Genomic DNA, 12514 nt, shown 5'->3' with positions numbered 1-12514 from the left:
ATGGATTTTCTGCCTAAAAGTAAAAAGGAATAAAACAGCTCTGAGTCTGTTTATGCTTTTTCTCCTTAAGAAAAAGACACACATTTGCAGATAGAAGTGTTCTGAGAGTTGAAATGCTTTTAGTGCCTACAGTGCAGCATTACAGGCTGTGGCATTGTCTGTGCTTGGTAAATGTACTCAGCTAAAGGAAATGTTTATATTAACTGACAGGTGTGTTATAATATTTCCTCCTCAGTACAACGACAGGAAAAGAAACAGATTTTTTTGTGCAAAAAATCCTTGGTTGCATTACACCAGTATAAAAAACAGTTAGAAAAAGTGCATGACATGCCATCAGGCTGATGGAGCTATTGGGAGCTCTACTGGGAGCTACAGCGTCTTACGAGTTCATGAAAACCACGGTCTGAATCCCACTGAGGTCAGCAGGAGTTCTGGCCGTGGAGAGAGGTTTTTGAGCAGTATTTTCCAGCTCCCCGAACTGCCAGCAACCTTCTGACTGTTTAATTTGGAATGTAAAATATAGCCATGCTCAGCATCCTTGCTCTATTTCATTCAATCTAAAAGAAACGTGGATTTTCAGGCAAAAATAACACAAAGGACATTAAAACCAGGCCACTTCCTTAACCATAAGTTCCACCTACCTCACTTGAGTCAGTTAATCCTGTGAGATTAAAGCAGTGAAGAGAGACCTGTGTGCATCTTTCTTCAGGGGATGTGGTGCTAAAAACCAGAGCTGACAGGTCCAGGGTAGGAGCTGCAAGCTCTTCCTGAGCACGTGTTCCTGCAGGCTCCAAGGGAGACCTTTGCCTGTATCCTGGCTCTCCAGATGTTTTGAACACTGGCCTGTGCTATGGTGGCTGGCAAGAAGCATTTCTAGAACAATATTTATCAAGCAAGAATTTTAAAAATAAAGTGACCCAGGAAGGCAAAGATGTTAACGTTCTTGTCTTGTCTTTCCCTCTCACCACCACTTTTTGTTGTTTTTGTTGTTGTTAATACTCTCCGTCCTCCAGCAAGGAATAAGCTGTTCAGTGATCAGGACAACTCCCAAAGCCCATTTCCTTGCTGGCTCGTACCATCCCTCCCCTAAGCAATGCTGCCGCTCCCCACCATGTCAGCTGGTCCCCACCATGTTGCCTGGGCAATGATGGTTCTCCCATCACACATGGGCACTGGCCAGCCAAATGCACGCAGGGCAAGGGGTCAGTTAGCTGCTATGGGGGAGAATTACAGCTTTCTCTCTCAGCACACACCTGACGGGTTCTCTTCACCACCCAGGCACTAATTTTTGTGATGCCAGGAGTTCAAAAGCTTTGAGATCTCTACATTTGTCAAATTTAGCTGAAATTGGTCAACAGTTCCCAAAGAAGGTGGGAGGTGAAGAAGGAGCAGAATAACACACAGCAGTTTGCGCAGCAGTGGTTGGGCTCTGACTAGAACTTGAGGATCTTGTTGGAAGTTGTGGGCTTCCTGAGGACCCCCGAGGACCTAGAAGGTGATTGCTGTGAACAGGAAAGGGGAAGCTAGGCAAGGACAACTGCAGGAGGCCTTGACTTCTCCTGGGAAAAGCTTGTGGGAAAAGCTCTAGCTAGGAGTGGCTGCTGCTAACGAGCTCTCTGGGTTGCCCCTGACCAGAGGGAGTTGGGGCCTTTGATCCCAGTGGCCCTTGATTAGGGCGGTCAAGCACCCTGTGAGTCAGTGCTAGGGAGAGGCCTATATAAGAGCCAGGCCTAGAGTGCAGCTCCCAGAGCACAGCTAACAGAGGCAGCGAACAGACGCAGCAGTTTGCGCAGCAGTTTGCGCAGAAGGGCGCACGAAGGGACGCGCGAAGGTACCTTCGTTTCTGTTCCCTGTGGTGTACGCTTCCTCAAGTATGGTCGTGACACGCCGCACAGCGCGTTCCCCAGCAGCTGTTGGAGTTGCTGTGTCAGAGGCTTGGACCCAGACCGACCCTCTGACAGTAGATGCAGCTCTACAGGTCTCAGGCTGCAGGGAGTGCTTGGGGCCTCTCCGGGAGGCCTGGGCTGGCAGCCAGCTCTCCTGCAGGAGGTGTGCTGCTGTTGACAAGTTGTGTCGTCAGGTAAGGGAGTTACGGGAGGAGGTCAGTAGGCTGCGCAGCATCCGAGAAGCAGAGCAAGAGATAGACAGGGTATTCTCGGAGACTGTACAGCTCCAGGAGTCCCAACCCCCTGCAGCAGTGGAGTTGCCAGAGGGCTCTGTGCTGTGTGAAACGGTACATCATAACATTGTAGAAGAAGACTGGAAACTGGTCACTGCTCGTGGCAGGAGAAAGGCTCCTACTCCTCCTGAAGACCTGAAGCTGAAGAACAGGTTTAGTGCCCTCCAGGATGAGGAGGAGATGGGCATGGCTGCCAGGGAAGTACCTGGGACAACAGACCCTGTGCCCTGCCGGAACGCCCAGAAAAAGCGGCGGGTGATTGTTGTGGGGGACTCCCTGCTGCAGGGGATGGAGGCATCTATCTGCCGACCAGACCTCATGTCTAGAGAGGTTTGTGGCCTGCCGGGGGCTCGTGTGAGAGATGTCATGCAAAGACTGCCTAGGCTCGTCCATTCTTCGGACTATTACCCACTGCTGCTCTACCATGTGGGCGCCAATGACACCAAGGGCAAACTGGAGACCATCAAGCAGGATTTCAGAGCTCTGGGGATGGTGGTCAAGGGTCTGGGAGCCCAGGTCATCTTCTCCTCAATCCTGCCAGTGAGGGGGATGGATGACAGGAGGAGGAGACGGACTTTCCAGGTTAACGACTGACTGCACCGCTGGTGTTGGCAACAGGGTTTTGGTTTCCACGACCATGGGACCCTGTTTGAAGATCGGCAACTGATGGCAAGAGATGGGATCCACCTCACGAGGCGGGGCACGCGGGTCTTTGCCAACAGGTTGGCCAACCTGGTAAGGAGGGCTTTAAACTAGGAAAGACGGGGGAAGGGGAGAGTTATAGTGACAGGGTAGTTGGCAAAAGACTGCTCAAGTCAGGATGCCTCCAACAGGTGAATGCAGCCAGGGAAGTGCGCATGGGATGTGGCTATGGAGGACGCTCTTTCACCCCTCCTGGGAAACCTGCATGCTCGATCACCTCCCTGAAATGCCTGTACACCAATGCACGCAGCTTGGGGAACAAACAGGAAGAACTAGAGATCTGTGTGCGGTCGCAGGGCCATGATCTCATTGCCATTACAGAGACATGGTGGGATAACTCGCATGACTGGAGTGCTGTCATGGATGGCTACGTGCTTTTTAGGAAAGACAGGCCAGGAAAGCGAGGTGGTGGAGTTGCTCTTTATGTGAGAGAGCAACTGGAATGTATTGAGCTGTGCCTAGGGGTGGATGAAGAGCGAGTCGAGAGCTTATGGGTAAGGATCAAAGGGCAGGCTAGCATGGGTGACACTGTTGTGGGTGTTTACTACAGGCCACCTGATCAGGAAGAGGAAGTCGATGAGGCCTTCTACAGACAGCTGGAAGTAGCCTCACGATCCCAGGCCCTGGTTCTCATGGGGGACTTCAACCACCCTGATATCTGCTGGAAAGACAACACAGCTAGGCACAAACACTCCTGGAGGTTCCTGCAGAGCATTGGTGACAACTTCTTGACACAGGTGGTGGAGGAGCCAACAAGGAGAGGTGTGCTGCTGGACCTCGTACTAACAAACAAAGAAGGACTGGTGGAAGATGTGAAGGTTGGGGGCTGCCTTGGCTGCAGTGACCATGAGATGGTGGAGTTCAGGATCCTGCGAGGAGGCAGCAGGGCACCAAGTAGGATCGCAACCCTGGACTTCAGGAGAGCAAACTTTGGCCTCTTCAGGGACCTACTTGGAGGAATCCCATGGGTTAGGGCCCTAGAAGGAAGGGGCGTTCAAGAGAGCTGGTTAATATTCAAACATCACTTCCTCCAGGCTCAAGAGTGGTGCATCCCTATGAGCAGGAAGTCAAGCAAAGGAGGCAGGAGACCTGCATGGATGAGCAAGGAGCTCCTGGCAAAACTCAACCAGAAGAAGGAAGTCTACAGAAAGTGGAAAGGGGGACAGGCCACTTGGGAGGAATATAGGAACGTTGTCAGAGTATGCAGGGATGTGACGAGGAAGGCTAAGGCCCGTTTGGGATTAAATCTGGCAAGAGATGTCAAGGACAGCAAGAAGGGCGTCTTCAAATACATCAGCAGTAAGAGGAAGACTAGGGAAAATGTGGGCCCTTTGCTGAATGGGGTGGGTGCCCTGGTGACGAAGGATACAGAGAAGGCAGAGTTACTGAATGCCGCCTTTGCTTCAGTCTTTACTGGTCAGGCCAGCCCTCAGGAACCCCAGACCCTGGAAACAAGAGAGGAAGTCTGGAGGAAGGAAGACTTTCCCTTGGTGGAGGAGGATCGGGTTAGAGATCATTTAAGCAAACTTGACACCCACAAATCCATGGGCCCTGATGGGATGCACCCACGAGTGCTGAGGGAGCTGGCGGATGTCATTGCTAAGCCACTCTCCATCATCTTTGAAAGGTCATGGAGGACAGGAGAGGTGCCTGATGACTGGAAGAAAGCCAATGTCACCCCAGTCTTCAAAAAGGGCAAGAAGGAGGACCCAGGGAACTACAGGCCAGTCAGCCTCACCTCCATCCCTTCAAAGGTGATGGAGCAGCTCATCCTGGAGGCCATTTCCAAGCATGTGGAGGACAAGAAGGTGATCAGGAGTAGTCAGCATGGCTTCACCAAGGGGAAATCATGCCTAACCAATCTGATAGCCTTCTCTGATGGAATGACTGGCTGGGTAGATGAGGGGAGAGCAGTGGATGTTGTCTCCCTTGACTTCAGCAAGGCTTTCGACACTGTCTCCCAGAACATCCTCATAGACAAGCTCAGGAAGTGTGGGCTAGATGAGTGGACAGTGAGGTGGATTGAGAACTGCCTGAATGGCAGAGCTCAGAGGGTTGTGATCAGTGGCACAGAGTCTAGTTGGAGGCCTGTAGCTAGCGGTGTCCCCCAGGGGTCAGTACTGGGTCCAGTCTTGTTCAACTTCATCAATGACCTGGATGAAGGCACAGAGTGCACCCTCAGCAAGTTTGCTGATGATACAAAACTGGGAGGAGTGGTGGATACACGAGAGGGCTGTGCTGCCATTCAGAGAGACTTGGACAGGCTGGAGAGGTGGGCAGAGAGGAACCTCATGAAGTTCAACAAAGGCAAGTGCAGGGTCCTGCACCTGGGGAGGAATAACCCCATGCAGCAGTACAGGCTGGGGGTTGACCTGCTGGAAAGCAGCTGTGCTGAGAAGGACCTGGGAGTGCTGGTGGACACCAAGTTAAGCCTGAGGCAGCAATGTGCCCTTGTGGCCAAGAAGGCCAATGGTATCCTGGGGTGCATCAGGAAGAGTGTTGCCAGCAGGTCGAGGGAGGTGATTCTCCCCCTCTACTCAGCCCTGCTAAGGCCCCATCTGGAGTACTGCGTCCAGTTCTGGGCTGCCCAGTACAAGAGGGATGTGGCACTACTGGAGCAAGTCCAGCGAAGGGCTACAAAGATGATTAGGGGACTGGAGCATCTCTCTTATGAGGAAAGGCTGAGAGAGCTGGGCCTGTTTAGCTTGGAGAAGAGAAGGCTGAGAGGAGATCTTATTAATGTGTACAAGTATCTGAAGGGAGGGTGTTGAGAGGATGGGACCAGACTCTTTTCAGTGGTGCCGAGCGACAGGATGCGAGGCAATGGGCACAAACTGAAACACAGACACTTCCATCTGAACATGAGGAAAAACTTCTTCCCTGTGAGGGTGACAGAGCACTGGAGCAGGTTGCCCAGAGAGGTGGTGGAGTCTCCTTCTCTGGAGATATTCAAAACACGCCTGGGCGCGATCCTGTACAATGTGCTCGAGGTGACCCTGCTTGAGCAGGGGGTTTGGACTAGATGATCTCCTGAGGTCCCTTCCAACCTCAGCGATTCTGTGATTCTGTGAAGCACCCACAAGAGAGCAAATCCTGCAGTACCCAAGGCCAGAGAATAACAAAGCTGGGCCACGCAGCCGTGGCAGGAGAGGTGTTTGGTGCCTGAGCTGACTCTGCAGCACCTTGGGGCTGGTGATGAAGGTGACTAGATCTCCAGGAAGGACAAGGTGCCACTGAGAAAGTCCCTGGGCCTGAACAGCTTGTGATCCAGCAACACTGTGACTGCATCATTAGTACAGTCCCTGTTCATATCATCAGGAGGTGAGAAAAGGTTTCGGGAGAGGAGAGCTAGCAGGGTTTGAGAGTGTAGGTATATGTATGAAGACCCTTGGTGTGATGTGCCTTCCATCTTGGCAGCATGCTCAGATGTAGATGGGATGGACTTTGCCTAAAGGCAGTGATTGGAATCCATTGTTTAGGAATGGGCAGGAAACCCAATATGCTCTGGGATGTTTGTCCAGCAACCACTCTGACAGGACATGGTTTTCCTGTAGGTCCTGTGCTCTATCTGCTAGAAACATGGTGGTTGTGCTGGACACCCCATGCATCTGACATGGCCCTGCAGGCTTATTGTCATTGCATGAAATCAAGTGTCTGCTCTGAATTACATGAGCTGTTTGCAATGTCTGGATTTGCATAGAACTTGGCTTGATAGAGAGCAGAGCTCTTGCAGAAGTAGGCATCAAGTGTCATTTCAGATGGCCAAGGAGATTCTTCACCCAGCTGATGCTCTAGAAGGATGTGGGCCTCATAGTTACTCCATCAGAGGAAACAGACAGTGGCACATGTCTTGGACCATCTCTGGCACCTCAAATGTTGGAAGGTGTTTGTATGTGAACAACTGACTCCCATCAGTGATTATTTTAGTCTACTTCAATGGACATTTCCCAGGGGTGACCCTGCAGCCTTTCAAGAACCGTCAGCCCTGGAGCCCCAGGAACATCTCAAGAGTGCAGAGGGGACAGAGAAAGTCATGTCTTCAGCTGGGCCTGTGTTCCTGAGCTGGGCCTGGCTCCTGGGACTGCCGGAGCCCATGGCAACCTGGCAGGTTCTGCAGGGAGACAGCTCTGTCCAGGAGCAGCTCCTCTTAGAAGAGCAGCAAGACTCAGGGCACTGCCTGCAGGCTCCAGGATGAGATGAGGCACTGGGAAGTTAAAGACAGTCAGGAATGGGAGGACAGCTGAGAGCTCACTGCAGGGAGAAATCTTCACAGCCCTTCACACAGTAAGTCTCTGGCTGCAGGGCAACACTGCTGTGGTTCCTGGAGGGTTCTTCTGAAGCTGGCACCTACCACAGCTGATAGGATCTCTCAGGGTGGCTCTTCCAGCTTCTCCTGTTTGGCACAGGTGGTGCTTTAGAGCAGGGATTCCCAGCCACGCCATCAGAGGGACAGGGCATCATGGCCACCTTTTCCCAGGGATGGTGGAGGGTTGTGAAGCCAGGGAGTGCACCTGGGTCTGCATGGGCTGTAATTCAGAGCAGTGTCCCTACACCCCAGGGTGCTGTGTGCCTGGGGCAGTGATTCTGCCACCTGTGAGAGTCAGCACTCAGCCTTCCTGGGGAACTCCCCACAGTGCTGCAGGGAGAAGCTTTGGGTGGAAGGAGTGACCCCGGCAGGGCATGTTCATTCCCCCTTCAAGAGGGTGCTGTGTGGGTCAGGGCTGTTCTTAGCTCTAGCTCATGCACAGGATCATTCTGAGGGGCCTTTTCAAGAGGGCAGTCATTGCAGTGGTTACCTTAAAGATAAGGATCTTTTCTGAATCTATGCTTTCATTTTCCTACTGTTTGCCGAGCACTGATGGAAAAGACATGGGATAGAGAAACAGCTCCCGGGAGGAAAAACTCCAGGTAGTGGAGCAATCAGAGAATGAGAGGAAACTGAAAACAGAAATTCCGTAGGAAGGGGATTTTGGGAAATTCTCAGTTAGTCCCTACAATGCAGACATTTTCCTCTAAGCCCTCTGTGTCTCCTCTTCCACCCAGAGGAGCCTCTACCCTCAAGGCCATGGGGTCCAGGCCATGTGCCCCTTCCTCAGCAGCCCGATCTGCAGCAGAGGAGAGGGGCATCTCTCCGGCAGCATGCCTTTTTCCCACTGCACAACAAAGGGCTGAGAGCGACTGTCCTGCAGTGTTGCCACCTGGGAGGTGGTGTGCACAGCTGGGGAAGGTGAAGGCTTTCCTCACTGCCTGTCTGTCTCTCCCTCCTTGCTTTCCCTTTGGTAGGAGGCTCACAGTATTGCTCCCTGTTTCTTTACCTCTCCATGCTGGTCTGGTTCTTGTTCTCCTGCTCTCTGGGGTTAAGCAGGGCGGTTCAGCTGCAGTTAAGGCATTTACCCCGTAGGTCCTGCATGGAGTTGTCTTCATGGCAGTGACGTGCCCAAGTCCCCTTCCAGCCTTCTAGGCAATGCACTTCATCCAGCTGGGGAATGATCTGACTCTCCCTTAAGGAGCCTCCATTTCTAGCACTCTTGACTGTCTTTGTGGGGTGTCCTGCGGGCTGCAAGCTGCCCTCCAGAAGACTGTAGCACTCGCAGAGCATATCTGTGATAGCTGAGAGTCCTTGTGCTGATCGTGTGAGTCAGAAACCTCATCACACACTCTGAAGAGCTCTCCATAGTACTCTCTGTATGTGGTCTCAGAGAGAACTTGGCAATGTTCACTTTGAAACTGAACTCCTCTGCTCTCAGCTCAGTCCAGTTTCTTTCTCTGAGTAACTTGTGAGTGTGATTGTCCTTTAGCTGGGACAGGTGCAAGCACAGGGCAGTAAGGAGCAAGACTCTAACAGACCAGATGCCCTGACTCCACACGCAGTCACCATGAGCCCCTTTTTCTTCTTGGGATGCACAAGTGCTCATGCTGAGAGCAACTGAAATGCCAAAGATTTCTACCCCATCAAAGAATGCTCCCATGGTGTAATGGAGGCATCTAAAAACTAAAGAAATATATCATAAAACTATCCACTACAGCCTATTTTCTGGAGAAAAGGAGTGTTAAAATGTTAAATAGCTCCTTAACAAAACAAGTGGATGTAATCTGCTGCATGTTATGTGCATCGGACCTAGTTGCTTCCCCCTCCCACTACAGTGTCTTGCGAAAGAGTGCAGATGGTAAACCCATCTGAGGACAGGATTCATCTCATTGGGACAGAGACATCTAGAAAGGATCAAGTCAGCCCCTGCCTTAACTTCATGGTTCCTCTCCCTGGCCAGAGTGGGAGCTGGTGTGACTGATTCAGTACGGACACCTCTGTTCAAGAGGGCAAGGCTGGGGGAGATGAATCCCTCACAATGATCTTCTCTTTTAGATACAGCTGGCATGAGTGCTGTATTCATCTCTCAAAACGGTAAATAGAGAGTATTCCCCTTCATTCCAAATCCCCTTCATTCAGCTCACAGTGCCCATCCGCAGGTATCCCCACTGAATACACATGGCAGTTTGACATCTCCATTTACACACCCTGGCAGAGCAGCAGTGACTCCTCTGGAGCCCATGTGCAGAGGCCCCTGCTCCGCATGGCACACTCAGTCAGTACAAACCAGAGGTCAGGAAATGGAGCTGAACAAAGGGAAAGGAGAGAGGCGATGTGGGAGGACTTGGAGGAGTGGAATGGGTTTTGTTCAGAGAAGTTTGTCCTAACTTGTCAATGCCATCTCTTCCTTGGACAGTGCCCCAAACAGACAGCAAATGTCCAACAGCAGCTCCCTCAACGAGTTCCTCCTTCTGGCATTTGCAGAAACACAGGAGATGCAGCTCTTGCACGTCTCACTCTTCCTGGGCATCTACCTGGCTGCCCTCCTGGCCAACAGCCTCATCATCACAGCCATAGCCTGCGACCACCGCCTCCACACCCCCATGTACTTCTTCCTCCTCAACCTCTCCATCCTGGACCTTGGCTCCATCACCACCACTGTCCCCAAATCCATGGCCAGTTCCCTGTGGGACACCAGGGCCATTTCCTACTCCGGATGTGCTGCCCAGGTCTTTTTGTTTTTCTTCTTGATTTCAGCTGAATATTTTATTCTCACCATCATGGCCTATGACCGCTTTGTTGCCATCTGCAACCCCCTGCACTACAGCATGATCATGGACACCAGAGCTTGTGCCAAAATGGCAGCAGCTGCCTGGGCCAGTGGTTTTCTCAATGCAGTGCTGCACACTGGAAACACATTTTCAGTAACTTTCTGCCAAGGCGATGTCGTGGGCCAGTTCTTATGTGAAATTCCCCAGATCCTCAGGCTCTCCTGCTCAGACTCCCACCTCAGGGAAGTTGGGGTTATTGTGTTTAGTGTCTTTTTAGTCTTTGGGTGTTTCATTTTCATTGTGCTGTCCTATGTGCAGATCTTCACAGCTGTGCTGAGGATGCCCTCTGAGCAGGGCAGGCACAAAGCCTTTTCCACGTGCCTCCCTCACCTGACCGTGGTCTCCCTGTTTGTCAGCACTGGCATGTTTGCCTACTTGAAGCCCCCCTCCATCTCCTCCCCAGTGCAGGATCTGGTGGTTGCAGTTCTGTACTCAATGGTGCCTCCAACAGTGAACCCTCTCATCTACAGCATGAGGAACAAGGAACTTAAGGATGCACTGAAGAAGCTGATTCAAATGTTACTAGTTCAGCAGCAGTAAGCTGTCCATCTCGCTTCACCAGTGATTTCTAATTTATCACAGACAACTTGTGCTTTGGGCATTCTCTCTGAGAAGAGAATGTTTATATGGAAGTGTTTGAATTCATCCCACTTCTCAAGAGGGGTGAACTCAGTCTGTCTCACTGAGAGACCTTCTGTAAATGTGTCTATCACTGTATCAGAGCTGATGTCTGTAATAAAAGGGCATTTCCTCAGTGCAGTGCTTGAAGATTGGGCTCTCCTTCCAAGGTTGGAGCCAAGAATGTGCTCAAGGACTTTCACCCTGAAAGGGCCTGTTGCTTTTCCAGGGCTCTCCACGGGCTCAAGGCAATGAGCTCATGGGGTGATGTGTTAGGGAATGAGGGCTGGATTCAGCTCTCACTTGTGGGTGCCCAGCGCTCCTGGAAGTGGAGAATGGTCAAGTGATATCTCTCATATGACAGAGATGAAGACTGATGCCCGTCCTTCTTGAAGAGAGTGTGGAGCCACACGGAGAGCACAGGGGATCTCCAAAGGCACCATGTGCCTAGAGGTGGGCAGGGAATGGAGCTTCACAAAATCAAGTGGAGTCATCCAAATGCAAAGGGCTAACCCCAAAATTGTACAGGCTAGTGAGAGTTCTGCAGTCCCATGAGAGGCAGTGGTGGGGACCCTGCAGGCACAGGGAAGGGTGCCTGGCGAGTGGTTCATGTCCCCCTTCAATGAAGAACCATGGGTGAGATCTAACGACACATCTGAACACAGCCTGAGCCATTTGAAATGTCCTGTAATTGCTCAGAGCATCATCCACGGCCACAGACAGGGGTTGTCAGGTGCAATGATGCCTGTGCAGCTGGATCTGCTTCCCCCATCACTACCATGACCAGTGCGGAGTCACCCCATGGCCCTGGAGCACCACAGCCCGCTCACTCTGCAGAGCAGCACCAGCAGTTGGGTGCTCACCAGTAGAGGGGAGGGTCCAGGAACGGCTGGGCAGGTTAGCACTGATTAACTCACCTGGGGGAAGGCTCCAGCCTCAGCCGGGCGGTGGGTCCAGCCTCTCCCCCTAGCTCCTGGCCTGGCAGGACCATTGCTGCCCATGACCTGGACCCCTGGCCTGCTCCTCCTGTGCTCTCGCCGCCTTGCAGGGCGCTGGAGCTGCCCTGGAGCAGGGCAGCCAGCCAGTGCCAGCACTGGGACAGGGCACAGGGGGACAGAAGCAGACAAAAGACTGAAATTTGTGCTTGTGAGGTCACTTCTGCCTGGGTACCCGATAGGCCGGCAGCAGGCATGTGGCTTCGATTCTGATTCCAATTGTGAGGTCACTTTTTTTCTCTGAAACTGATGGAGCAAGATCACTAGAAAGTTTACTTTAGGTCTGGATTAGTAAACAGCACACAAGGAAAGATGAAACCGTTGGAATGGCTGAACAACATAAATATCATGTAGGTACTTATGGTAATGTTATAACTTTACCCATCCAGTTTGCAGTCCTTTATATACAGACATGGTGGGGATCAGCAGTGAACAAATACCTTTGCTATCTGCCATTTTCAGTTCTTGTTTTGAACTGCATGTGCTTCATGCAGCTAAGGTTTCTCTCTGAGCAGTGTTCAACTATGCCCTTCAGTCCAGGGGAGTGGGCTGCTGCAATCCTGCCTTTTTCCCATATAATGCAACTATTTTACAGTTCAAGTCAGCTGCAGAAGCCATCTATTTTTACCGTTCAACACATCCAAGACAACATTCTGTCAGTCACTCCTTGCTTCCTTGGTATGACTTGGCAACCACTTTTTATCTGGAGAACAGTATAAGTTAAAGGGTATTTACTAAAATAAAGGTTAAGCTCTATGTGAGAAAATATTTCTGAAGCTTGTAAAAAGGTCGTTCCTTGATGTGAGCTTGCTCTGTGGCAGAAGGTTCTAAGCAGATGAAAGCAGCAAGTTGCAATTATAAAGTATTTTGCAGCATTGGC

General features: G+C 51.5%; 1 protein-coding gene across 1 annotated transcript in view; it reads left to right on the top strand.

Moving 5' to 3' along the window:
• Positions 1-10561, top strand: part of LOC106490507 (olfactory receptor 14A16-like) — a 188990-nt gene extending 178429 nt beyond the window's left edge. Inside the window, exon 4 of the mRNA XM_067308725.1 lies at positions 9827-10561. Coding sequence (XP_067164826.1) covers positions 9827-10561 — 735 coding nt within the window. The remainder of the gene's footprint in view (positions 1-9826) is intronic.
• The last annotated feature ends 1953 nt before the right edge of the window (positions 10562-12514 follow it).

The sequence above is a fragment of the Apteryx mantelli genome, chromosome 20 (assembly GCF_036417845.1).
Source record: "Apteryx mantelli isolate bAptMan1 chromosome 20, bAptMan1.hap1, whole genome shotgun sequence".
Classification (NCBI taxonomy): domain Eukaryota; kingdom Metazoa; phylum Chordata; class Aves; order Apterygiformes; family Apterygidae; genus Apteryx; species Apteryx mantelli.
This window is presented reverse-complemented; position numbering and strand designations above follow the sequence as displayed.